Genomic DNA, 27652 nt, shown 5'->3' with positions numbered 1-27652 from the left:
AGCAGAGCACTTGGAAAGCAGTGACTGGATCGGACAAAGTCAACATGGATTTACAAAAGGTAAATCATGCTTGACTAATCTACTGGAATTTTTTGAGGATGTAACTGGTAAAATAGATAAGGGAGAACCAGTGGATGTGGTGTATTTGGACTTTCAGAAGGCTTTCGATAAGGTCCCGCATAAGAGATTAGCGTGCAAAATTAAGGCACATAGGATTGGGGGCAAGGTATTGACTTGGATAGAGAACTGGTTGGCGGACAGAAAGCAAAGAGTTGGAATAAACGGGTCGTTTTCTGAGTGGCAGGCAGTGACTAGTGGGGTACCGCAAGGATCGGTCCTAGGACCCCAGCTGTTCACAATATATATTAATGATCTGGACGAAGGAATTGAATGTAATATCTCCAAATTTGCAGACGACACAAAGCTGGGTGGGAGGGTTTGCTGTGAGGAGGATGTCGTGAAACTCCAGTACGATTTGGACAGGTTGGGTGATTGGGCAGAAACATGGCAAATGCACTATAATGTGGATAAATGTGAGGTTATCCACTTTGGTGGCAAAAACAGGAAGGCAGATTATTATTTGAATGGCAATAGATTGGGAGAAGGGGAAGTGCAAAGAGACCTGGGTGTTCTTGTGCACCAGTCGCTGAAGGTAAGCATGCAGGTGCAGCAGGCGGTTAAGAAGGCAAATGGTGTGTTGGCCTTCGTAGCAAGAGGGTTCGAGTACAAGAACAAGGATGTCTTGCTGCAGTTGTACAGGGCCTTGGTGAGACCACACCTTGAGTATTGCGTGCAGTTTTGGTCGCCTTACCTGAGGAAGGACGTTCTTGCCATGGAGGGAGTGCAGCGAAGATTCACCAGGCTGATACCTGGGATGGCAGGAATGACGTATGAGGAGAGATTGTGTCGATTGGGCTTATACTCACTGGGGTTTAGAAGATTGAGAGGGGATCTCATCGAAACCTATAAAATTCTGTCAGGCCTGGACAGACTAGATGCAGGAAGGATGTTTCTGATGGCCGGGGAGTCCAGAACCAGGGGTCATAGTCTAAGGATAAGGGGTAGGACATTTAGGACTGAAATGAGGAGGAATTTCTTCACCGAGAGAGTGGTGAACCTGTGGAATTCTCTGCCACAGAGGGCGGTGGAGGCCAGTTCATTAAATATATTCAAGAAAGAGTTGGATATATTTCTTAAGGCTAAAGGGATCAAGGGATATGGGGAGAAGGCAAGGACAGGGTACTGAATTTGGATGATCAGCCATGATCTCATTGAATGGCGGAGCAGGCTCGAAGGGCCGAATGGCCTACTCTTGCTCCTATCTTCTATGTTTCTATGCGTGTTTTGGCAGCGATGTTTGGGCAAACAGAGTTTTGAATTTTGTGACTATCTGACCACCAAAAGGTCGGGAGAAATACCATTTTAACGTCCATTCTGTCTCTTCGAAAGAACTTGGAGCAATACTGCCCAAAATATAGCTCCAAGATGGAAGACATTCTGGAACAATCAGGGGTACGTGGCAAGTCGGAAGCCTCCATGGTGGCAATTGCCACATAAGTAAAGCACCGCATTTGACGAGTCAATTTAATTTTGAGGGTTAGCGCAGGAGACGTGTTTGTTGTTTGTAAATACTGTAACTATCCTGTTTGTGATGTTCCCTTTTCTGCTAACGTTCACTAAATTGGTCTGGCGGTTTATAGCCTGCGGGTACAGTCTGATGGTGTATATTCTTCTAACTACCCAAGATCACATGGCACATGATGTACTCCAGTGAGCCGGATGCAGTGTGCAGGGTTCTCCATTCCACTACATTTCCGTGGGCATTGGGCAGGTAAAGGTGCACTTTGATTTGTAAGGAATAGGAGGCCCACTTGTGGAAGTGGCCAGTGACCCTGTAGCCAAGAAAAAATACCTAGAATAAAAACACAAGCATAAATAGGCTTGGACAGGCTCCCAAACTGTTCGCAGTGTAAAACCAACTTGCACAAGATTAGCCTGAATTCAGATCGCCAAGAAAGCTGATCTGGAAAGTGGAAACGCTGAATGTGGGTGGTTAGTAGTAGTGGGTCATTTCGGTGGGCATGTTGAGACAGAGTAAGAAGGTTTAGCCTGTATCTCTCCACACTGAAAAGAGAGAGAAATTCATCCTGTATTTTGAAAATAACATTTTGCCCTCAATTGACCACTTGGCTGCAATGCTTCCTCCTTCATTACCCTTTTAGTTGCTAAATTAGCCTTTGTATATTAAACTCGCAAGTGTGAATAAATGGTAACGTCCCGATGATTTATGTAGCATTACAGCTCCTCTTCTCTCGGGCAGCCCCTCGGACTCGAGGATGACTTGCTTCCACACTAAAAATGAGTTCTCAGGTGACTGATGAGTCCAATGCGGGACCTACAGTCTCTGTCACAGGTGGGGCAGACGGTGGTTGAAGGGGTGGGTGGGTGGGGTGCTTGGGTTGACTTGCGCTGCCTGCGCTTGGCTTCCGCTTGCTCCCGGCGGAGAGACTCTGTGTTCGGCGCCTTCCCGGATGCTTCTCCTCCACTTTGTGGGGTCTTGGGCCAGGGATTCCCAGGTGTCGGTGGGGATGTTGCACTTTTCCAAAGAGGCTTTGAGGGTGTCCTTGAAGCGTTTCCTCTGCACACCTGGGGCTCTCTTGTAGCTCTATATGACAGATCAATGTACTGAAGCTAGCAAGAACCCTCGGAGGCTCCACCATGTGTGTAATACGGATTATAGTGCGCACACATGCTACATACATCCAGCCATAGTCTTGCCAATTACTGAGTTTCAAGTAATAACTATTGGAGAAATATTTACTTTTTCAGATAAACTTGAGTGCACCTAGTTTACAATTTGTTGTTTTTTTTTTGCACATTAGTTTCTTTGGGTCAGCGGTTCTCGCCGGGTCTCCTGTTGTTCAATCTATTTGTGCAACTTGCTATTTTTATATTTTGACATTAACTGCTCATGGGCCCTGCCTTGTTTCTTTCTGTTTTATATCTCGCAGGTCCTCTGTTGCAGGACAAAGTAAAGTCAGCAAAATAAACGGTCACCCATAACCTCAACTTTATCATAACCTAACTGGAGTTTTTTCTTCTCTCTCTCCACAGAAATTTTAACTGGAGTCATCAAGAACCTGAAGAAGGACGGAGAATGGAAGGTACGTGACCACTGTTTGGATCTGAATAGCGTGAATACTTCAGCATGGGAAAATGTTTGTCTTCACCCAGCAGTTTTTGTTGTGTCTTTGGCCGTCTCCGATGGTTCAAATGCCACAGATTTTGGAGCTGATACAATAATGGGTTAATCCTTGTGGGTGATGGTAGGCAGTTGCCTTAAAGTGCCTTTTCCTGTGGCAGTCCTGCAATGCCTTCCTTTGGGAAATTCACTCCTTGAATTACAGTAACATTTCTACTGGGATTATACGCCACATAACTGAATTTGTTCATTCTTTTTTAAAATGCAAAGCCTTCCAAGAGATTCTTGGTGACAAAACGGGTTAGTGTGCTGGCTGTGGTCAGCCCCTCTTTATTTTTTTTACTTCTGGAGAATGAGCTTGAATTCTACTCCGAAGAAGGGGACTTTCTAATCTGATAAATGCTAGTGGCTGAAGTTAAATAAAATGTATGCCCCCTTAGCTTGCACATACATAAGAAGCAGGAGTAGGCCATACGGCCCCTCGGGCCTGCTCCGTCATTCAATAGGATCATGGCTGATCTGAACCTAGACTCGCGTCCACTTCCCTGCCTGCTCCCCGTAACCCCTAATTCCCTTATCAGCTAGGAAACTGTCTATCTCCGTTTTAAATTTATTTAATGTTGCATACAGGTGGCAGGACAGTTTTTATTAAAAAAAACTTTTAAAAGAAAGTTGCATTTCTATAGCGCCTTTCGCAACTACCAGATGTCCCAAAACGTTTTACAGCCAATGAGGTACTTTTTGAAGCGTAGCCACTGTTGCAATGTAGGAAATGCGGCAGCCAATTTGTGCACAGCAAGCTCCCACAAACAGCAATGTGATAATGAGCAGATAATCTGTTTAGTGATGTTGATTGAGGGATAAATATTGGCCCCAGGACACTGGGGAGAACTCCCTTGGTGTGCCATACAGAATGTTTAAACCCTAATGATTTATGGTACTTGCACATCCAAAAGCACGGTGGCATAGTGGTTAGCACTGTTGCCTCACAGCGCCAGAGACCCGGGTTCGAATCCGGCCTCGGGTGACTGTCTGTGTGGAGTTTGCACATTCTCCCCGTGTTTGCGTGGGTTTCCTCCGGGTGCTCCGGTTTCCTCCCACAGTCCAAAGATGTGCGGGTTAGGTTGATTGGCTATGATAAATTGACCCTTAGCGTTAGGAGGATTAAATACATGGGGTTACGGGGATAGGGTGGGATATGTGTCGGTGCAGGCTCGATGGGCTGAAATGGCCTCTATCTGCACTGCGGGGTTTCTGTGAAAAGCTTGTGATCATGTTCTGCTTGAAATGCTGCTGCATAAGCTTAAGGCGTCCATGGTGTAAGAAAAAAAACTGGATGTAGATGAGTTGCTTAGCAGAGAAAGGACCAGGTCCTAGTTAGGGAGCCCAGAAACCCCAGGAGGACCCGGGCAAAATTGCAAGCGGGCAGAATTGAAGTAGATAAAATTCAACGTGGACAGTTGCAAGGTATTACGTGTTAGAAGAAAGAATGGGAAACACTCACTCAATGGATTGTTTTGAACTAGGCAGGTGTACTTGGCTTACCCAATCAATGCAGACAGTACTCGGTAAGGCGATACATGCTGAGCTACACTGCTAGGTCTATGTCTGAGGCAATGCTGCTGAAATTGTGAAATAAAAACAGAGAAAGCTGGAAATACTCAGCAGGTAAGGCAGCATCTGTGGAGAGAGAAACAGAGTTAACGTTTCAGGTCGATGATCGACCTGAAACGTTGACTCTCTTTCTCTCTCCACAGATGCTGCCTGACCTGCTGAGTATTTCCAGCATTTTCTGTTTTTATTTCAGATTTCCAGCATCCGCAGTATTTTGCTTTTGTATCACTGCTGAAATTGTAGTGTGTTCTGATCAGCATGATACAAAGGAAGCCTCCAAGCCCAGGAATTGGTGCAGAGGAGCCCCCTCACCCACCCTAAACTCTAGTGCCAGCAGACTAATTAATGAGGACACGCAAGAAAACCTCTCATTCTTCAGCCTCGCGAGGAGATAAATGAGGGGGGACGCTAGAGGTTCGATAAATACTAAGTGGAATAGAAAAATTAAATCCGTTACACTTTTTTTAAGTTAAGCTTTTAAGTGTAGGACAATGGAACATGGGTACAAGCTAGCAAAGGACAAAATAAACATTATGAAGCAGTTTACACTGATTAATTTTTGAAATGGTCTGTGTAGGGTAGCGAGGGAAAACCCCTGATGTGATGAGGACTGTAGGTTTTATTGGAAGAATAAACTAAATGGACCAAATGACCTCCCTCATTCTCGCTGATCTTGGTGATTGGAGTTCACTCTGGCGATTCCTCGTGCATAAGCTGGTGATCGTGCAGTATTTGAAAACGATCAGGAACTTGTTTGGAAAGATGAGAGGAGCTGAATCTTTACAGCCCAGACTGGGGGGGGGGGGAGAAAAGAGTTAAGGGGGGAACTTAATGAAGCATATAAAATATTAACTGATGTAGGCAAGGTAACCTCAGAAAATTACTTTGAAGTCGAGTTGGGCCAGCAGGACAGAGAATATCAAATTAAATTAGTTGAAAGTAATTTTAAAACTGATTTTAGGAAGGACTCCTTTTTAAGGAAAGGATAATAAAATGTTTGGCGTAAGGCAGCATACCGGGGATAAAAACATCAGGGGCTTTCCCTTGCTACCCTACGCAGAAGACCATTCCAAAGATTAATCACCGTGTAAACTGATTCATGATGTTTATTTTGTCCTTTGCCAGTTTGAACCCATGTCTAATGATCCCTGTAAGCTGCCCGGCCGTTCCAGGGGTCCTGCCCGGCCGTTCCAGGGGTCCTGCCCGGCCGCTCCAGGGGTCCTGCCCGGCCGCTCCAGGGGTCCTGCCCGGCCGCTCCAGGGGTGCTGCCCGGCCGCTCCAGGGGTGCTGCCCGGCCGCTCCAGGGGTGCTGCCCGGCCGCTCCAGGGGTGCTGCCCGGCCGCTCCAGGGGTGCTGCCCGGCCGCTCCAGGGGTGCTGCCCGGCCGCTCCAGGGGTCCTGCCCGGCCGCTCCAGGGGTCCTGCCCGGCCGCTCCAGGGGTGCTGCCCGGCCGCTCCAGGGGTCTTGCCCGGCCGCTCCAGGGGTCCTGCCCGGCCGCTCCAGGGGTCCTGCCCGGCCGCTCCAGGGGTCCTGCCCGGCCGCTCCAGGGGTGCTGCCCGGCCGCTCCAGGGGTGCTGCCCGGCCGCTCCAGGGGTCCTGCCCGGCCGCTCCAGGGGTCCTGCGCGGCCGCTCCAGGGGTCCTGCGCGGCCGCTCCAGGGGTCCTGCCCGGCCGCTCCAGGGGTCCTGCCCGGCCGCTCCAGGGGTCCTGCCCGGCCGCTCCAGGGGTCCTGCCCGGCCGCTCCAGGGGTCCTGCCCGGCCGCTCCAGGGGTCCTGCCCGGCCGCTCCAGGGGTGCTGCCCGGCCGCTCCAGGGGTCCTGCCCGGCCGCTCCAGGGGTGCTGCGCGGCCCGGTAAAAAAAATTGCAGGGAAGGTTGCCCATGTCCCATTGTCCTGCACTTAAAACATTTTAACTACAGGTTTTTTGAACACCCGACTTTGGCATCACCTAACATTACTTTTTGATTTTTTTCTCTCCAACTCCATCAGCCTTGGTCCTTCACCCAGATTTCCCAAAGGAACCTACAGTACAGTATAAAAATTCAATTTGATGCAACTTTGTCTCGACCTTTACTAGGTGCTGCTTGTAGATCACCTGAGCATGAAGATCTTGTCTTCCTGCTGCAAGATGTCGGACATTATGGCGGAAGGCATAACCAGTAAGTAAAACTGAGCTTCAACAGGGCCATTTGTTTGAATTCCTACCCGGGGGGAGGGTATTGGCGGGCGGCCGTAGACTAATGAAATGTAGAACGCACAGACCCGTGGATTGGAAAGGGAGCTCCTGCAATCATGGGGCGCTTCGGGAGTTGATCGCGTTTGACCTGAAGGACACGTCACTGGAGCTGTAGAGGAGTCTCCAATATAAACTTGGAAATACCTCAGCAGGAGAAGCTCATGTTCGGCATTTCCTTAGCCATCTTTTACGTTGCAAGATAAGCACGGAGATGTAGTTTTAAGTGAATAAAGCAGCCTGCCTGGGAAGCGTCTGCAAGTGACTACAGGAAACTCTTATTTTTATCTGGGACCGGCGTGGTGCCGGTTTATCAAAAAGTCCGGATTACAGAGAGTTATAGTTAAAAGGTACGAGAGCTCCGTACACAGCAACAAATCCAGGCTTCCCTGTTGCTTAGCAACAGGTGCAAGAAGCCCGGCCACAGATCAAGCGTCCCTGTTGCTTAGCAACAAGTGCAGGAACCCCCCGATTACACAGCCAAGAATCAAGAAACGGCCACTAATATGAAGAAAAACTTAACTGAACCTACTCCTGAATTTTGCCGGTTAACCGAGATTTCCGGTTGTTTGGGTGCTGGTAAATCAAGAGTTTCCTGTAATTGGGTTGAGCTTCTGTGAGACAAAAAGACATGCTGTCCTCCTGCAGAATGCTTCTTTGTGTGTTGTGAAGAGCATTATTGGCATCGGTGTAAGAGATAATGAAATGGCCGTATCAAGGCATTCGCGGGAGGAATCGTAGAACGCTGGTGACAATGCTAGAATCCCACGTAATAACAATCTAAGCTTGTTATTCAGCCACCATAATCCAGTGGTCCTGATTTATAGGGAACGAATCCCCTCCGTATGTTGTAGGCAGGCTGCTGGTTTCCATTTTTTTTTGTGGCAAGTCACCAAATCCTGAAAAAATGTTTTTTGTTTTAAATATCAAACAATCAGTGGTGCTGGCAATAATTGGATAGAGAGAAAGCAATCATGGTGGGAAATGGGAAAGCAGGATTTCTGCCGGTTTGGGAGTGCAGTGTAAGAATTTGTGCTTAAAAAGTAGCGGAATTGTTAAATTAAGTTTGATGAAAATATTAATATAGATGACTGCAGTTTTCAATTTAGGATCTTGTATGGGTATCAAAAAAAAGCCCTGGAAAGATGTAATTAATCCTGATCTTTTCCTCTCTGCCTTATTTTGAACAAGGCTCTAAGTGTATTGTATGCATTTATTAAAGCCAATGTGCAGAGAAAAATATCAGGATCAGTTTTTTGCAGAAATAAATGTTACGTTGCTGTGAATGATTGATTTAAAAATTCCATCCCTAGTTGGATTGAGTGATCTGTCCCTTGCCTATAGTGTTGTACAGTAGGGTGACCATACATCCCCGGGCAAACACTGTCCGCGCTTCACGAAACTCATCACCGAATAGATTGGAGCCACAATCAATGGGATATATGCATCATATACCGTTGGACAGAATCACAGTTTCAGGTCAATGGACTGAACAGTGTCGTTGTATTATTTATAAGCGGTGTCTGAATGTGCTTCAATAGTGTGACGTCACATCCGCGGTAATTATATGCACATTTGTTTTGCATTTGTAGTGCATATGTTCAACTGTTTTTATAAAAAAAAAAATTTTTAAATGTTGCCTCGCTACACTGCGCAACCTACAATTTCCGTCCTGGCTACTTTGCTGTGATCCAACCCAGTGTGTCCCCGGTTTGGTTTAGAAAATATGGTCACCCTATTGTACAGGGCTTTCACAACTTGCATGATATTTTTGCATAGCAGATTAATATGTCTGTCTCCTGTCTACTGCAGTGTTAATTAACATACAGCGATGCGTGAAGCCCCGTTACCACATTGATCTCTTTTGTTCCAGTTGTTGAAGATATCAATAAGCGGCGGGAGCCAATTCCCAGTTTGGAAGCCATCTATTTGATTACACCATCAGAAAAGGCATGTGCTGAATGCAAATTGCAAGTATAGACACTGTTTCAGTATCGCCACTGGGCCCATTATGGGTTGTGTTTGTCAATGTGCTCGGTAATCTTCATTTTGATACTGGGTGTGGTGCAGATTTATTGCAGTGCAGATCTCCTACATTACCTAAGAATTCATCTCCACCCCAATTGAAGAAAAGCCACACTGGTCTCCTAGTAACTGGATTGAGGGCATCTAATACTAGGTTTAATTTGTACTGCAACTATTCAAGTAAAAGAGATTCTGTTTGTGTTGGCTGCTGCTGCTGTGGAACCTGCGCCATTTCTATTGAGAGGCAAATTCCATAGCACCACCAGCAATGCTGATAACAGCGCATGCACAACAACAGCTTACATTTATATGGTGCCTTTAACATGGTAAAATGTACCAAGGTACGTCACAAAATTTGACACTGATCCACATAAGGGCCCAGAAATTCAGGCCGGGGGCTTCCTGCGGGTGTAAGCCCCCGACCTGCACTTGCCTACCATGCCGGCTGTTGTGCTGTGGGCCCGCGTGGAATTGCGATCCTGGGCCGCCTCCAACTGCCGGCGCGCAGCGCTTGCGTATCCCAGGGGCGCAGTTAGTTCGAAGCGTCCCCTGGGATCACGGCCATGGAGAGCCAGGGAATGCTTCATTAATTAGCAATCTTGTTGTACGAGGCCCCTTGGGTCGGAGCGATCGTAATATGATCGAATTTTTCATTAAGATGGCGAATGAAGTAGTTGACTCAGAAACAAGGGTCCTCAATTTAAATAAAGGAAACTACGATGGTCTGAGGAGCGAGTTGGGTAGGATTGATTGGAGAATGGCACTCAAAGGGGTGACGGTGGATAGGCAATGGCAAACATTCAAAGACCGAATGGATGAACTACAGAAGTTGTTCATCCCAGTTTGGCATAAAAATAAAACAAAAAAGGTGACTCAACTGTGGCTAACAAGGGAAATTAGGGATAGCATAAGATCCAAGGAGAGGACTTACAAATTGGCCAGAAAAAGCAATAATCCTGAGAATTGGGAGCAGTTCAGGAGTCAACAAAGGAGGACAAAGGGATTAATTAAGAAAGGGAAAATAGAATATGAGAGTAAGCTTTCAGGGAACATAAAAACTGACTGTAAAAGCTTTTATAGATATGTGAAGAGAAAAAGATTGGTGAAGTCAAGCGTAGGTCCCTTGCAGTCAGAATCGGGGGAATTTATAATGGGGAACAAAGAAATGGCAGACCAACTAAATACATATTTTGGTTCTGTCTTCACAAAGGAGGACACAAATAACCTCCCAGAGATGCCGGGGAACATAGGGTCTGATGAAAGGGTGGAACTGAAAGAAATCAGTATTTGTAGGGAAATGGTGTTAGGAAAATTGATGGGACTGAAGGCCGATAAATCCCCAGGGCCTGATAATCTACATCCCAGGGTACTTAAGGAAGTGGCCCTAGAAATAGTAGATGCATTGCTGTTCATCTTCCAGAACTCGATAGACTCTGGAACAGTACCCATGTATTGGAGGGTAGCTAATGTTACCCCACTATTCAAAAAAGGTGGTAGAGAAAAAGCGGGGAATTATAGACCGGTAAGCCTGACATCGGTAGTGGGGAAAATGCTAGAGTCCATTATAAAAGATGTAATAGCAGAGCACTTGGAAAGCGGTGACAGGATCGGACAAAGTCAACATGGATTTACAAAAGGTAAATCATGCTTGACTAATTACTGGAATTTTTTGAGGATGTAACTGGTAAAATAGATAAGGGAGAACCAGTGGATGTGGTGTATTTGGACTTTCAGAAGGCTTTCGATAAGGTCCCGCATAAGAGATTAGCGTGCAAAATTAAGGCACATGGGATTGGGGGCAAGGTATTGACTTGGATAGAAAACTGGTCGGGTCGTTTTCCGAGTGGCAGGCAGTGACTAGTGGGGTACCGCAAGGATCGGTCCTAGGACCCCAGCTGTTCACAATATATATTAATGATCTGGACGAGGGAATTGGATGTAATATCTCCAAATTTTGCAGACGACACAAAGCTGTGAGGAGGGTGTTGTGAAACTCCAGTACGATTTGGACAGGTTGGATGATTGGGCAGAAACATGGCAAATGCACTATAATGTGGATAAATGTGAGGTTATCCACTTTGGTAGCAAAAACAGGAAGGCACATTATTATTTGAATGGCAATAGATTGGGAGAAGGGGAAGTGCAAAGAGACCTGGGTGTTCTTGTGCACCAGTCGCTGAAGGTAAGCATGCAGGTGCAGCAGGCGGTTAAGAAGGCAAATGGTATGTTGGCCTTCGTAGCAAGAGGGTTGAAGTACAGGAACAAGGATGTCTTGCTACAGTTGTACAGGGCCTTGGTGAGACCGCACCTTGAGTACTGTGTGCAGTTTTGGTCGCATTATCTGAGGAAGGACGTTCTTGCCATGGAAGGAGTGCAGCGAAGATTCACCAGGCTGATACCTGGGATGGCAGGAATGACGTATGAGGAGAGATTGTGTCGATTGGGCTTATACTCACTGGAGTTTAGAAGATTGAGAGGGGATCTCATTGAAACCTATAAAATTCTGTCAGGCCTGGACAGACTAGATGCTGGAAGGATGTTCCCAATGGTCGTGGAGTCCAGAACCAGGGGTCATAGTCTAAGGATAAGGGGTAGGACATTTAGGACTGAAATGAGGAGGAATTTCTTCACCGAGAGAGTGGTGAACCTGTGGAATTCTCTGCCACAGAGGGCAGTGGAGGCCAGTTCATTAAATATATTCAAGAAAGAGTTGGATATATTTCTTAAGGCTAAAGGGATCAAGGGATATGGGGAGAAGGCAGGGACAGGGTACTGAATTTGAATGATCAGCCATGATCTCATTGAATGGCGGAGCAGGCTCGAAGGGCCGAATGGCCTACTCCTGCTCCTATCTTCTATGTTTCTATTCATAAGTTTGACAGAAAGACCTGTCAAACTTATAAATACTATAAGCCCCAAAACATCACTAAATCTTCAAATAATTTTTTTTTTAAATCACATTTATAAAATAAACTATAAATTACATGAAATAACTATTTTAAATTAATTTAAATTTTTGAAAAAAATAATTTTATTTTCTAACAGGGCTAAAAATAAACTTACCTTTCTTTAAAGTATTTAAAAATAATAAACCTGTGGAAAAAATGTTTTAATTTTAATTAATTCACCACTTACCTTGTGAAAAGCAGGCCTTGCCACTGCTTTTTAAATGTCTAACTTCTGGAGACTTACCTTCCCGGGAAAACCTGCAAAAAAAAACGTAAGTTCAATGTGCACGCGCTGCCTCTCCTGCGCACGCGTTCGACTTCTAAACCCCTTCTTTCAGGGGAACGGAAGTGCCGGTTTCCCGCGCATGTGCAGCGCATGCACGAAACCGGCACTTCCATTGGGCTTATGGGTGAGTACCCCATGCGTACTCACCCGTGGAGACCCGAATTTCTGGGCCAATATATTAGGACAGCAAAGAGAGAGGTTTTGAGGAGTATCTTAAAGGAGGAGGGAGGTGAAGAGGTTTAGGGAGGGAATGCCAGAGATTTTGGCCTAGGCAGCTGAAGGTACGGCCGCCAGTGGTGGGGCGAAGAAAATCGGGGTGCGCAAGAGTCCAGAATCAGACCACCATGATCTCGGAGGGTTGTAGGGCTGGAGGAAGTTGCCGAGATAGGGAGGGGCAAGGCCAAGGAGGGATTTGAAAACCAGGATGAGAATTTTTTAATCTAGGTGTTGCCAGACCGGGAGATAGCGTAGGTCCGCGAGCACAGGACGATGGGTGAACGGGACTCGGTGCGAGTTAGGATACGGGCAGCAGAGCTTTGGATGAGCTGAAGTTTACGGAGGGTGCAAAGTGGGAGGCTGGCCAGGAGAGGGCATTGGAATAATCGAGTCTCGAGGTAACAAAGGCGTGAATGAGGGTTTCAGCAGCGGATGAGCTGAGGCAGTGCGAAGGCGGTGGGGCCTTCCCTGCTAGTTTGGAATATATCTCAAAAGATGGTTGGTCATGGGCAGGCAGGCTGACCGAGCTCATCTATGGCCAAGGGGATAAAGTGGAGGCTGGCAACGTCCAGCTGTGTTAGCAACAGCAGCAGCTGTTTGTTTGCTGGCAGTGTTTCGCCATCAGTGCAGGGGGGAATCGTGCCTCCTCAGTTGTACAGGAAACTTTGGTTTATCCGGAGGTTAACTGCCCGGAATGCTCGAGCCACCGGCAAAAATCAGGAGCCGTTTCATTAGTTTTTTTTTCTTTTCATTGCTTTTTTTTCACCAGTCAGGCTCTGCAAGGTCTCGCTGAAACTGTTGCGAAGCTACAGAGACGCTTGCAAGGTACGGCCGACTGTTTAGAAGCTGTTGCTAAGCAACAGGGTTTGTTGCCAGATACGGAGCTCAAAATCTCCGTATGTTTCAACATTAGCGCTGGTTTGTCCGGCAGTTTTGATGGGACGGCAACAGCTCGGTCCCGTCGGTGCCGGATAGCACAAAGTTTCCTGTAACTTGGTGCAGCTGGAGGTACGAAGGCCGCCCTTATTCGGTTCTGTGCTGCAGCATGATTACTTGGGGTTCTTCAAAGTAATAAAACACAAAATAAAAATTAAACGTAGGTCTTGAAACAGGGTAGTATGCTAGGCTGTGTGATGTACATTTCTCCCCCGGACCCCTGTTCTTGAGCACGTGCATTGTTTCGTGCCTGCTCTGTGGATACTAATTTAGGGCTCCTTCCCATTCTCTACAGTAGCTTTTGCCTTGTTGAAGAACTGCCAAAGTCCAGTTCTGTCCCCTTTCTGCGGCACTCCCAAACTTAAATGACCCGACATCTGTTGAACTGATGCCGATGCAGACCTGAGATTTTCGTAGGACTTGCATTCTGCCGTTAGATTGCCATTTTCTCTCTCGTCCCGCCAAATGGGAAACCTGATTCAGCAGTGCAGTGCAAAATGGCACAACAATGCAGTCCATGTAACCAGCTCGGCATCAATTCCCAGCCTTGCTGTGTGTGTCGTGCGATTCTGATATCATTACCTGTCTCAACTGTGTGCGCACAGAACAGAACACGATGGGTGTGAGAAGGCTGTATCTCACAGCCTGCCTTCATAACTCCATATCCACCTAACATTTTACCTCTATTTTTGGGTTGTTTCACCTCCCCCCACCCCCCCCACTGCTTAGAATGCAATCACCACCATCAGAGTAAAAATACAAAGAACAGAGGTAACTGGCAGTGCAAGTGTAGGGAAAAAGTGCACAAAGGTTTATTTTATGTTGCTGTCCAACTATTTAAACATGATGGGGCTGTAAGAGTGGCGTCCCTAAACCCCTTTTTAAACCAAAATTTCAGAAGTGAAAAGGATAACATTCCAACATACAGGGCAATCCAACCTTATCTGTAGCCCTGGTTATAAATGATGTATTGTTATGTGAGCCACTTCTGTTACCTGTTTAGTAGCCAGAGGAAGGACCACCCGGGCTGCAGTTGGTGGCTATAACCAGGTATCCTTGACTTCTCCGTCTCCATTTCTGGCGATCGGCTTTCAACAAACATCCACTACAAGCCCACCGACTCCCACAGCTACCTGGACTACACTTCCTCCCACCCCGCTTCCTGTAAGGACTCTATTCCATTCTCCCAGTTTCTCCGTCTCCGCTGCGTCTGTTCTGACGATGCCACCTTCCACACCAGTGCTTCTGACATGTCTTCCTTTTTCCTCAACCGAGGATTCCCCTCTACCGTGGTTGACATGGCCCTTGACCGTGTCCGTTCTATTTCCCACACTTCTGCTCTCACCCCTGCCCCTCCCTCCCAGAACCATGATAGGGTTCCCCTTGTCCTCACCTTTCACCCCACCAGCCTCCACATTCAACGGATCATCCTCCGCCATTTCTGCCGCCTCCAACGTGATCCCACCACCAAACACGTCTTCCCCTCACCTCCGCTTTCAGCATTCCGAAGGGACCGCTCCCTCCGCGACACCCTGGTCCACTCCTCAATCACCCCCAACAGCCCTGCTCCTTCACCTGGCACCTTCCCGTGCAAGCGCAGGAGATGCAACACATGCCCTTTCACCTCCTCCCTTCCCACTGTCCAGGGCCCCAAACACCCCTTCCAGGTGAAACAGCAATTTACTTGTACTTCTTGCAATTTAATATACTATATTCGCTGCTCACGATGCGGTCTCCTCTACATTGGGGAGACCAAACGCAGATTGGGCGACCGCTTTGCGGAACACCTCCGTTCAGTCCGTAAGGGTGACCCTGAGCTTCCGGTCGCCTGTCACTTTAATTCACCGCTTCACTCCCACTCTGATCTCTCTGTCCTCGGGCTATTGCATTGTTCCAATGAAGCTCAACGTAAGCTCGAGGAACAGCACCTCATCTTTCGATTGGGCACTTTACAGTCTGCCGGACTCAACATTGAGTTCAACAATTTCAGATAATTATCCCTGCCCCCATTTTTCATGCAGTATGATTTTTGCCATTCCCATTTGCAACATTTTATCTTTCCTGCCTCTTACAAAAGTACAGGATGTTCTTTCAATTCCTTCCTCCCCTCCTAACCCCCCCCCCCCCCCCCCCCCGTCTCTGCGCCTGCTTAATGTCTGTTACATCTCCAACTATTTCCAGTTCTGAAACGTTGACTGTTTCTCTCTCCACGGATGCTGCCTGGCCTGCTGAGTATTTCCAGCATTTTCTGTTATTTCAGATTTCCAGCATCCGCAGTATTTTGCTATTAAATTAACCTGGTAATCCCAGACTAGAAAGTTGACACACTCTACAAGCGAAACTGGAGACTGGCCCCATGTGATGCTATTCCCTCCCTAAATCGCATCCCCCCTCTACCTCCTCTCTTCCTTTAAGACCCTTCTGACCAATCGTTTAGTCACCCCTCCTAATATCTCCTTTGGCGCAATGTCGACTTTTGTCTAATTATGCTGCTTCGACGTGCCTCGAGATGTTTTCCTACGTTAAGGATGTCCCCCCTGGGTGCGGAGTCTAGAACCAGGGGTCAGAGCCTCAGAATAAAGGGTCGGCCATTTAGGACTGGGATGAGGAGAAATTTCTTCACTCAAAAAGGGTTGAGAATCTTTGGAATTCTCGACCCCAGTGAGCGCTCAGTTGTTGAGTATATTCAAAGCAGAGATCGATAGAACTTTGGATACTAAGGGAATCTGGGGATAGAGCGGGAAGGTGCAGTTGATGTGGAAGATCAGCCATGATCGTATTGAATGGCAGAGCCAGCACGAAGGGCCGAATGGCCTACTGCTGCTCCTATTATGTTCTTAAAGGCGCTAAATAAATGCAATTTGTATTGGTAGTAAATCTGCTTTGGTATTGTTGGAGAGACCCGTAAAGACAGGCCTCCCTAGTTTTAGCAGATTCTGGTGTGATTGCTCTCGGGTTGCTGCTGGTTGTGTGGGACCTGCATATCCGGAGCCAACTCCATTATCATGGGCCTTGCGCAATATAAAAATAGGCTTAATGGTGTTTGTCCTGCACACTTGTATGTGGAATTTGCCGCATCAGAAGTAGTTAATCTGCCGATTTAGCTTTGTTTCTTGGAAAAGCGATGGTCAAATATCTGGCTATGAACAGATTGAAGGTTAAATGTAGTTGCAGAGAATCAAATACTCCACAGAACAGTATGGCTTACAGACCAGTTGGGATTTTAGGAATGCAGCAAGTCAAGTCTGAATAATGTAGATTGCAGTATTTGATTTCTTGGAGCTCTCGCTTGATCAGGCTCAAAGAAACTTGATGGCCGCCTTTCGTGAAAGTTTCCAGCGGTTTCTATCTTTCAGTTGCGTGTCCCATGTAACCGGTGTTCAGCGGTAGACCCGTGCGATGTGCTCCCATCTTTTACCTGTCCTTCGTTTCAGCTCTGAGTCGTCGAAACATGTCGGTCGTGGGTAGGAGGCAATAGAAATCTGTCTCCCTGCAGCTTGTGGGGCCCGTGAAACTGTGGGTCTCTGACACCATCTAGTCTCCAGATGTCCCCTGCTTTTTGTTAGTGAATGCCATCGCCAGCAGGAATATTATATTCCTGCCTCCACAGTGTCCCTCAGTGTAAAAGAACCATTATCAGCTCTTCAATGCCCTCAAGTAATTGGGGTGGAGCTAATCAGTGCAAATTGTGCGCACTTCTCTGACAGGACCAGGCTTGAAGGCCTGGGTGCACTTTATTGGTTCTGTACTCCCACTAATGGTGCGGTGCAGATTAACTGACTAGAAGTGTAATTTTGCAAGGTATGTACCAGCCCTGCTAGTTTTTCATTTTTTGCACTGTGTACAACAATCTTGCTTTGTGATCTTTACTGGGAGCTGATTAAAAACCTGTCCAGCGAGTTTATTTTTATACTGTGATGTTGTCAACTTCCAATGGTGGGTCTTGCACCTTCGCTGGTACTTCCCAGTGTAAATTGCCTGCCCTACCTTGTTCTGGTTGCAGTGGAGATCCACTTTTCCTGGGTCTCTGTATTTGCCTCCAGTAGAACTGTCTCCTCCATGGACCTAGCTGGACTGACGGGGGCCAGTTCTCAGACCAAATCTAAAAATGGGAGCGAGGGGGAGACATTGCACTCCCAGGACCCATCCCTGCCAAGGCAACAGTGTAAACTACTACTTTTGTTTGACGGGAAAAACTTATGATGGGATGTCTAGTTTGGCTGTCCATTCGATGGCCTCCTGGTGAGAGGAGAAATGAGCTGCCTCCCGCAGCAGATCTCAGTGGGCAGGTTGACGCGATGTGTTCCATGGTCACAGTCACACTTCGGGTCGTCCCTCACCTTCCACTGGTGGAGCAGGCGGCTGCACCGTCCGTGCCTGTGGGGATTCGGTTGAGCACTGCCCACTGTCTTCGAGGGAGGTCGAAGCCAGGGTGTTGGGTCAGTGATGAGGAGTTGGTTCTTTATGCTGCATGCATCCCATAAACAATGTAAAAATGCCTTGTAAGTGATTAACCAGACTGGGTTTAAATCATGATCGCCTGACTGGGAAGCCTCTACACTTCTATAGCAAACCTTGCAACTGATTTTTAAATGAGAGGGTGACGTCTTGGCCAAGTGTTTGGTGTAGTCAGATTTACTGGGGATTCAACAACAACAACTTGTATTTATATAGCGCCTTTAATGTAGTAAAACGTCCCAAGGCGCTGCACAGGAGTATTTTAAGACAAAAAATTTAACACCGAGCCACATAAGGGTAAATTAGGGCAGGTGACCAAAAGCTTGGTCAAAGAGGTAGGTTTTAAGGAGCGTCTTAAAGGAGGAAAGAGAGGTAGCGAGGCGGAGAGGTTTAGGCAGGGAATTCCAGAGCTTAGGGCCCAGGCAACAGAAGGCACGGCCACCAAAGGTTGAGCGATTATAATCAGGGATGCTCAAGAGGGCAGATATCTCGGTGGGGGGTGTTGTGGTGCTGAAGGAGACTACAGAGATAGGAAGGGGCGAGGCCATGGATGGATTTGAAAACAAGGATGAGAATTCAGGGCTGCTTCCAGCTCCAAGCGTTTTGGGTTGTCGCAAGCCGTGCTGGGCATTCAACTTATTATTTCCTCTCCAAGAGGAGTCGGCATTCCTGATTCGTGATTCCTAGCTGCTGTTTCCTTTCTCTGGCCAGCTCTTTCCACCCCCCCCCGGCTTTATTTCAGTCCCGGTTAGCAGATCACTTATCTTGCAGTACGGGTAAAAAGAGCAAACTGCAAATGCCAACACTCTGAAATAAAAGCCAAAAATGCTGGAAATCCAGAGGTCAGTCCACATCTGTTTAGGGGAAAGATAAGTTTAATATTTCGGGTTCCGAACTGAAAGATAAGTGGAATTAAATCCTAAGCTCTGGGTTGCTGGCCTAGTACTGTAACCACTAGCTACAGTGCCTTATGCTGCACGATCAACAGTGGAATTGTTTCCCATTACATGTGCAGGAGTTGTAAGTTACAACATGAGCCAAGTATGCATGCATGCGTGTTTCTGGGTTTCTTTCAGTCCTGGGTGCTATTTATTTTAATTTTTTTTCTTCCAGTCTGTGCGTGCCCTGATTAATGACTTCAAAGACACGCCGACATTTATGTACAAAGCAGCCCACGTATTCTTCATTGACAGTAAGTGTTAGTTACTGGTTTTGTTCCTTTCCCTAATCGCCTGAGCAAATAGCAACCGGGAAATGTGTGTTGGTGGGATGTCTCTCATCACGCTGGAGTACTGGGACAACCTGTGCCGTTCCGAATGCTGCTCTCTCTTTATTTTTTACAAGGTTGGGCCCTTTTTGATAAGACACGCATGTTTTCCATGTTGCTGCATGATTTTGAGATCCATTCAATGTATATTCTATAGTTTAATTTATATTATAGGGCTATTAGAAATTGGAATGCTTACCATAAGTGGCAGTTGAGGCAGAGACTAACATCATTTATAAGGGAATTGGATAAGTATTTGAAGAGGAAGAATATACAGGAAACTCTTTTTTATCCGGCACCGACGGGACCGGCATAAGAACATAAGAAATAGGAGCAGGAGTAGGCCAATCGGCCCCTCGAGCCTGCTCCGCCATTCAATAAGATCATGGCTGATCTGATCCTAACCGCCAATCCACTATCACAGAACCATCTCCTGAATCTAACAGAATTAGACACACGAAATAGGAGCAGGATCAGGCTACACGGCCCCTGGGCCCGCTCCGCTACCCACAGGGCCATGACCGATCCGAACCTAGACTCATGTCCAAATTCCTGCCTGCTCCCTGTAACCCTTAATTCCCTTTACTTCTAGGAAACTGTCTATTTCTGTTTTAAATTTATGTAATGATGTAGCTTCTACAGCTTTTTGGGGCAGCATATTCCATGGACCTACCACCCTCTGAGTGAAGTAGTTCCTTCTCATCTCAGTTTTGAAAGAGCAGCCCCTTATTCTAAGACTATGCCCCGAGTTCTAGTTTCACCCATCATCGGGAACATCCTCCCCGCATCCACCCGATCCGACCCCTTCACAATCTTATATGTTTCAATAAGATCGCCTCTCATTCTTCTGAACTCCAATAAGTAGAGTCCCAATCTACTCAACCTCTCCTCATATGTCCATCCCCTCATCCCCGGGATTAACCGAGTGAACCTTCTTTGTACTGACTCGAGAGCAAGTATGTCCTTTCTTAAGTATGGACACCAAAACTGTACGCAGTATTCCAGGTGCGGCCTCACCAATACCTTGTACAACTGAAGCAATACCTCCCTATTTTTTATATTCTATCCCCCTAGCAATGAAAGCCAACATTCCATTGGCCTTCTTAATCACTTGCTGCACCTGCATACTAACCTTTTGAGTTTCGTGCACCAGGACCCCCAGATCCCTTTGTACTTCAGTACTTTCCAGTTTCTTGCCATTAAGATAATAACTTGCTCTACGATTTTTCCTGCCAAATTGCATAACCTCACACTTTCCAGTATTGTATTCCATCTGCCAAATCTCTGCCCACTTACTTAGCCTGTCTATGTCCCCTTGAAGGTTTTTTATGTCCTCCTCACTCACTACTTTCCCTCCCATCTTAGTATCATCTGCAAACTTTGATATGTTACACTTGGTCCCCTCCTCCAAATCGTTAATATAGATTGTAAAGAGTTGGGGACCCAGCACTGACCCCTGCGGAACACCACTAGTTACTGATTGCCAGTCTGAGAATGAACCATTTATCCCAACTCTCTGCCTTCTGTTAGATAGCCAATCCTCTATCCATGCCAGAATATTACCCCCAATCCCGTGATTTTTTATCTTAAGCAATAATCTTTTGTGTGGCACCTTGTCAAATGCCTTTTAGAAGTCTAAATACACTACGTCCACTGGTTCCCCTTTATCCACCCTATACGTTACTTCCTCAAAGAACTCCAGCAAATTTGTCAAACATTACTTCCCCTTCATAAAACCATGCTGACTTTGTCCTATTAAATTATGATTATCCAAATGTCCTGTTACTGTCTCCTTAATAATGGACTCCAAAATTTTACCTACCACAGATGTTAGGCTAACCGGTCTATAGTTTCCAGCCTTCTGTCTACTGCCCTTTTTAAATAAGGGTGTTACATTAGCAGTTTTCCAGTCTGCCGGGACCTTTGCCGAGTCCAGGGAGTTTTGGAAAATTATTACCAATGCATCCACAATCCCTACCGCCACTTCCCTCAAGACCCTAGGATGTAAGCCATCAGGTCCAGGTGATTTATCCGCCTTGAGTCCCATTATTTTACCGAGTACCACTTCCTTAGTGATTTTGATCGTGTTTAGCTCCTCCCCCCCCCCCCCTTTAGCCCCCTGTTTGTCCAGTGTTGGGATATTCTTAGTGTCTTCTACTGTAAAGACTGATGTAAAATATTCATTCAGTGTTTTTGCCATCTCTATTTCCCACCATTAATTTCCCGGTCTCATCCTCTAAGGGACCAACATTTACTTTAGCCACCCTTTTTCTTTTTATATAACTATAAAAACTCTTACTATCTTTTTTTATATTTTTTGCTAATTTACTTTCATAATCTATCTTCCCTTTCTTAATCAATCTTTTTGTTATTTTTTGCTGTCTTTTAAAGTTTTCCCAATCCTCTATCCTCCCACTAGATTTGGCTACCTTATATGCCCTTGTTTTTAGTCGAATACTATCCTTAATTTCTTTACTTAGCCACGGATGGCTGTCTTTTCTTTTACACCCTTTTCTTCTCAGTGGAATATATTTTTTTTGGAAGTTGTAAAATAACTCCTTGAATGTACACCACTGATCATGTATCGTCTTACCCTTTAATCTATTTTCCCAATCCACTCTACTCAATTCCGCTCTCATACCTTCATAGTCTCCTTTATTCAAGCTTAGCACGCTTGTTTGAGATCCAACCTTCTCACCCTCTAATTGAATATGGAATTCAACCATGTTATGGTCACTCATTCCAAGGGGATCCTTTACTAGGACATTTTTAATTAATCCCGTCTCGTTACACAGGACCAGATCTAAGGTTGCTTGCCCCCTGGTCGGTTCAGTTACATACTGCTCAAGAAACCCATCCCTAATACACGCAATGAACTCATCCTCAAGGCTGCTCTGCCCAATTTGATTTGTCCAATTAATATGATAGTTGAAATCCCCCATAATTATAAATATTCCCTTATTACAAGCCTCAACTATTTCCTGATTGATACTCCGTCCAACAGAGTTGCCACTGTTCGGAGGCCTATAGACTACGCCCACTAGTGTTTTTTTCCCCTTTATTATTCCTTACCTCCACCCAAACTGTTTCATTATCCTGATCTTTTGACCCAATATCATTTCTCTGTATTACAGTGATTCCTTCCTTTATTAACATAGCCACCCCACCTCCCCTTCCTTCCTGCCTGTCCTTCCTGATTGTTAAATAACCTGGTATGTTTAATTCCCAGGCATTGTCACCCTGCAGCCATGTTTCTGTAATGGCCACAAGATCATACCCATATGTAGTTATTTGTGCCATTAACTCATCTATTTTGTTACGAATGCTACGTGCATGCAGATAGAGAACTTTCAAAGATGTTTTGTGACACTTAGTTCCTGCTTTTGCCCTTTTTATTACTTTTACCTTTTACTCCATACCTTCTGCCCCTTCCTGACACGCTCTGGTTTTTAATTTCCCCACTGCTACCTAAGTCTATTACCTTCTCTGTTGTCATTTTTATTATTTGCTCTCTAGGAACCTCCCCCCCCCCCCCCCCAACTAGTTAGTTTAAAGCCCTCTCTACAGCCCTAGTTATATGATCCGCCAGGACTCTAGTCCCAGCACTGGCCAAGTGAAGCCCGTCCCAACGGAACAGCTCCCTCCTGCCCCAGTACTGGTGCCAGTGTCCCAGGAAGCAAAACCCATTTCTCCCACACCAGTCTTTGAGCCACGCATTTTGTCCTAGCCAAATTCGCTCGTGGCTCAGGTAATAATCCAGAGATTATTACCCTTGTGGTTCTGCTTTTTAATTTGGCCCCTAGCTGCTCAAACTCCCTCAGCAGAACCTCCTTCCTTGTCCTATCTATGTCGTTGGTACCAACATGGACCACGACAACTGGATCCTCCCCCTCCCACTCCAAGTTTCTCTCCAGTCCAGAGGAGATGTCCTTAACCCTGGCACCGGGCAGGCAACACAGCCTTCGGGACTCTTGCTCTCGGCTGCAAAGAACTCTATCTATCCCCCTAACGATACTATCCCCTACCACTACAACATTTCTTTTAACTCCCCCCACTTGAATGGCCCCCTGCTCCACGGTGCTGTGGCCAGGTTGCTCATCCTCCCTGCAGTCCCTGCTCCTGTCCCCACAGGGAGTAAGAGCCTCGAACCTGTTGGACAAGTGCAAGGGCTGCGGCTCCTCCAACACTACCTCCTGGATCCTCGTACCTGCCTCACTTCTAGTCACACCATCCTGACCCTGGCCACGGACTACATCTGAATTAATTAATCTAATTGGTGTGACTACCTCGTGATACACAGAGTCCAGGTAACTCTCCCCCTCCCTGATGTGTCTCAGTGTTTGAAGCTCGGTCTCCAGTTCTTCAACACGGAGCCGGAGTTCCTCGAGCAGCCAACACTTACTGCAAATGTGATCACCGTGAGCATCAATGGTGTTCACCAGCTCCCACATATTGCAGCAGCAACACATCGCCTGATCTCCCATTCTATGTAATTAATTAAATTTATTAATATTATTCTTAAATATCCTCTGCCCCGATTCTAGATGGTGTATATCACACCTTAGAAACTATAAACCAAAGAGATTGAAGCTTAAAAGGGAGAAATACTCACCAACCAATCACTCACCCGCTTTCTGGTGACGTCACACTTGGATTACTTTTTACCTCTCTCCTTCCCTCCGAGTTCAGAGACTGGTACGCCTTACCTGGTCTCTGGGGACTTTTATACCCCGCTCTGCCGCTCAGGATTCCCGCCGAAGCACTGAGGCCTTACCTGGTCTCTGGGGACTTTTATACCCCGCTCTGCCGCTCAGGATTCCCGCCGAAGCACTGAGGCCTTACCTGGTCTCTGGGGACTTTTATACCCCGCTCAGGATTCCCGCTGACGCTGTGAGGCCTTACCTGGTCTCTGGGGACTTTTATACCTCGCTCAGGATTTCCGCTGACGCTGTGAGGCCTTACCTGGTCTCTGGGGACTTTTATACCTCGCTCAGGATTCCCGCCGACGCTGTGAGGCCTTACCTGGTCTCTGGGGACTTGTATACCCCGCTCTGCCGTGGTGCCGGTTTATCAATAAGTCCAGCTTACAGAGAGGTATAGTTAAAAGGTACGAGAGCCCCGTACACGGCCACGGATCCAGGTGTCCCTGTTGCATAGCAGCAGGTGCAGAAACCCCGGCCGCAGACCAAGCGTCCCTGTTGCATAGCAACAGGTGCAGGAACCCAGGTTACACGGCCACAGATCCAGGAACGGCCACTAATATGAAGTAAAACTTACCTGAACCTACTCCTGAATTTTGCCGGTTAACAGAGATTTCCGGTTATTTAGGTGCCGGTAAATCGAGAGTTTCCTGTAAATGGCAAAGAGGGGGGAAAGGTAGGGGTATGGGATTCAAGTAGATGGTTTCTGTTCAAGTGCTGCCACCTGTAAAGGTGGGCTTGGCTGGACAGTCTCGTTCTGTGCTAAAACTCCTATGATATAAAATGTATTCTTTGTACCCCTTGTAATTAAGAATCGGCCAGCTTCATGTACAGTATCCAGCCTGATGCTGCTTTGAGTGCTGACATTTTCCCATTACACGGTACCTGTTTGGGCCAGCTTGCTTCTCTCCAGGCCTTCATGGAGGTGCAGAATTCTCCAGTTAGACTACCGTGCGTTACCTTTGTACACACTAAAAATTGCATGTCATCTGTTTTTTTTTTTCGCCTTGCCGAAGACCGCAAGTACTGTGTTTGTTTCAAGTTCTCCTGCTTGAATATTTTATATGGGGGAGATTAGAAATTGGAAAAAAACGTAGGTGACCGCACATTTTGGCACGGTGTGCAGTGCCACGAGGCATTTAAGGTCCTACTTTTCCACCAACAACAACTTGCATTTATATAGCATCTTTAACATAGTACAGGAAACTTTATGCTATCCGGCACCGACGGGACCGAGCTGCTGCCGTTCCCTCAACTGCCGGACACTCAAGTTAATGTTGAAACATACGGAGATTTTCATCTCCGTATGAATCAACAAACCCTGTTGTTTAGCAACCACCACTAAACAGTCGACAAGCATCTCTGTAGCGTCCCTAGCTGAAGCTGGTGCTTAGCTACAGACCTTGCAGAGCTTGACTGTTCAAAAAAAGCAAAGAAAAGAAACGAAAGAATAAAAAACGGCTCCTGATTTTTGCCGGTGGCTCGAGCTTGCCGGACGGTTCGCCTCCGGATAACTCAGTTTCCTGTATAACATCCCAAGGAGCTTCACAAAATTTGACACCGAGCCGCATAATGAGAAGCTTGGTCAAAAAGGTAGGTTTTAAGGAGCGTCTTAAAGGAGGAGAGAGAGGCAGAGAGGTTTAGGGAGAGAGTTCCAGAGCTCGGGGCCCAGGCAGCTGAAGGCACGGCCGCCAATGGTGGAGCGATTAAAATCAGGGATGCTCGAGGCTAGAATTAGAGGAGCGCAGAGATCTCTGGGGGTTGTGGGGCTAGAGGAGATTACAGAGATAGGAAGGGGCGAGGGCCATGGAGGGATTTGAAAACAAGAATGAGAATTTTAAAATCGAGACGTTGCTTAACCAGGAACCAATGTAGGTCAGCGAGCACGGGTGATGGACGAAAGGGACTTGGTGCGAGTTAGGACACGGACAGCCAAGTTTTGGATGACCTCAAGTTTATGTAGGGTGGAATGTGGGAGGCCAGCCAGGAGTGCGTTGGAATAGTCAAGTCTAGAGGTAACAAAGGGTGGTAGAGGCAGAGACCCCCCTCACATTTAAAAAGTACTTGGATATGCACTTGAAATGCTGTAACCTACAAGGCTACGGACCAAGAGCTGGAAAGTGGGATTAGGGTGGATAGCTCTTTGTCGGCCGGCATGGACAAGATGGGCCAAATGGCGGCCTCCTGTGCTGTAAATTTCTATGATTCTATGAAAGGCTTGGATGAGGGATTCAGCAGATGAGCTGAGGCGGGGCGAAGACAGGCGATGTAACGGAGGTGGAAATAGGCGCTCTTGGTTAAGCCAACAGATCTTCACCCACAAGAGGAAAGATCCAGGAATGATTCGCCCAAACATTTTCCTTAACTCCTGACATAAAGGTGGAATTGGCACTGGCGTCTCATTCTGGGATTGTACATAGCACAGAGAGAGGGGCTCTGTTGGTGAGGTGGAGTGGGTGGCGGAGAGAAGATAAAGCTAAAGAAGGCAGAACTTATTTTAAAGTGTGACAAAATGTAACTTTTAAAGTAGGATGCCCATGTTTTTGTACATTTTCATGTTTAATAGTTTGGTAGAGCTAGCATCATTGTGTACTCTCTGCAACTGGCCATTATCTTCTAATAAGTCAACTGTTGCAAGGACAGTTGATCTATCTAAAAAGTTAGCTGGGTGACATGAATCAGTCATTCATGAAAGCAAGACTTAGGAAATAATACTGAGCGGCCTACGGGTGGCGCTGTCCAGGGAGAGTATAAATACTCGGGCACGGGCCCAGCTTGCGCAGGACATTCTTAACAGGAACTAGTGAAGGACACAACTAGACCTCCATGTTGTAAAACAGTTGATTAAAGCTTTGTTTAACGCTTAGACCAAGTGCCTAGTAGTTTTCTTACGTCACTGGGCATTGATCATTTATGTTTGGTTTGGTTTCAATCCCAATTTGTGCTCTCCTCAGCCTGCCCCGAGTCGCTGTTTACCGAGCTTGGAAAATCACGATGCACAAAAGTCGTCAAAACCCTCAAAGAAATCCACGCGTCTTTTCTTCCTCTCGAATCCCAAGTGAGTAATTGCAGCACCCCTGCTTTAACAATGCATCGTTTGAACCTTGTACAGCCTTTGTGATGCTGCAAGAAGTATGGCTGAGTGGCACTCGCCATTTACCACACTAATGATGCAAATGCCTTTTCAATTCAAGGTAAATTTAAAAATCTGGCATTGCTTTCTGATTAAGAAGTGCGTTTTCAGGTTCTTTTGTAACAAAGTTAAAAGCGCTGTCAAAATTGTGCTGATCAACTTTATGAAAAAAAACTTAATGGCCCAGAAATTCGGGCCGGGGGCTTCCCGCGGGTGCAAGCCTCCGACCTGCACTTACCTAGCGCGCCGGCCGTTGAGCTGTGGGCCCGCGTGGGATTCCGATCCTGGGCCGCCTCCAGCTGCTGGCGCGCAGTGCTTGCGTATCCCAGGGGCGCAGTTAGTTCGCAGCGTCCCCTGGGATCACGTGGGCCATGGAGAGCCAATGGTAGCAGGGAATCTGTGTTCATAGATTTGACAGGAAGACCCGTCAAATCTATGAATACAATTCAGCCCCAAAACATCACTAAAACTTCAAATACATTTTTTTTTAACTCACATTTTTAAAATAACTATAAATTACATAAAATAACTTTTAAACAATAATTAACATTTTTGAAAAAATGAATTACAGTTTCTAACGGGGCTAAAAATAAACTTACCTTTAAAGTATTTAAAAATAATAAACCTGTGGGGGAAA

The 27652-nt window shown here is 46.5% G+C and overlaps 1 protein-coding gene across 4 annotated transcripts in view; it reads left to right on the top strand.

The window, feature by feature from the left end:
• The window catches only part of LOC147097666 (syntaxin-binding protein 2-like), a 148800-nt gene that overhangs the window by 83568 nt on the left and 37580 nt on the right, over positions 1 to 27652 (top strand). For all 4 annotated transcript variants that reach the window (XM_085971663.1, XM_085971662.1, XM_085971664.1 and 1 more), the window contains 5 exons: positions 3115 to 3164; positions 6891 to 6972; positions 8920 to 8996; positions 19029 to 19107; positions 26837 to 26940. In XM_085971663.1, coding sequence (XP_085827789.1) covers positions 6915 to 6972; positions 8920 to 8996; positions 19029 to 19107; positions 26837 to 26940 — 318 coding nt within the window. In that variant the 5' untranslated portion in view covers positions 3115 to 3164; positions 6891 to 6914. The remainder of the gene's footprint in view (positions 1 to 3114; positions 3165 to 6890; positions 6973 to 8919; positions 8997 to 19028; positions 19108 to 26836; positions 26941 to 27652) is intronic.

Source organism: Somniosus microcephalus, chromosome 31, assembly GCF_052327205.1.
Source record: "Somniosus microcephalus isolate GS21.2 chromosome 31, FLI_Smic_1.0, whole genome shotgun sequence".
Lineage (NCBI taxonomy): Eukaryota > Metazoa > Chordata > Chondrichthyes > Squaliformes > Somniosidae > Somniosus > Somniosus microcephalus.
This window is presented reverse-complemented; position numbering and strand designations above follow the sequence as displayed.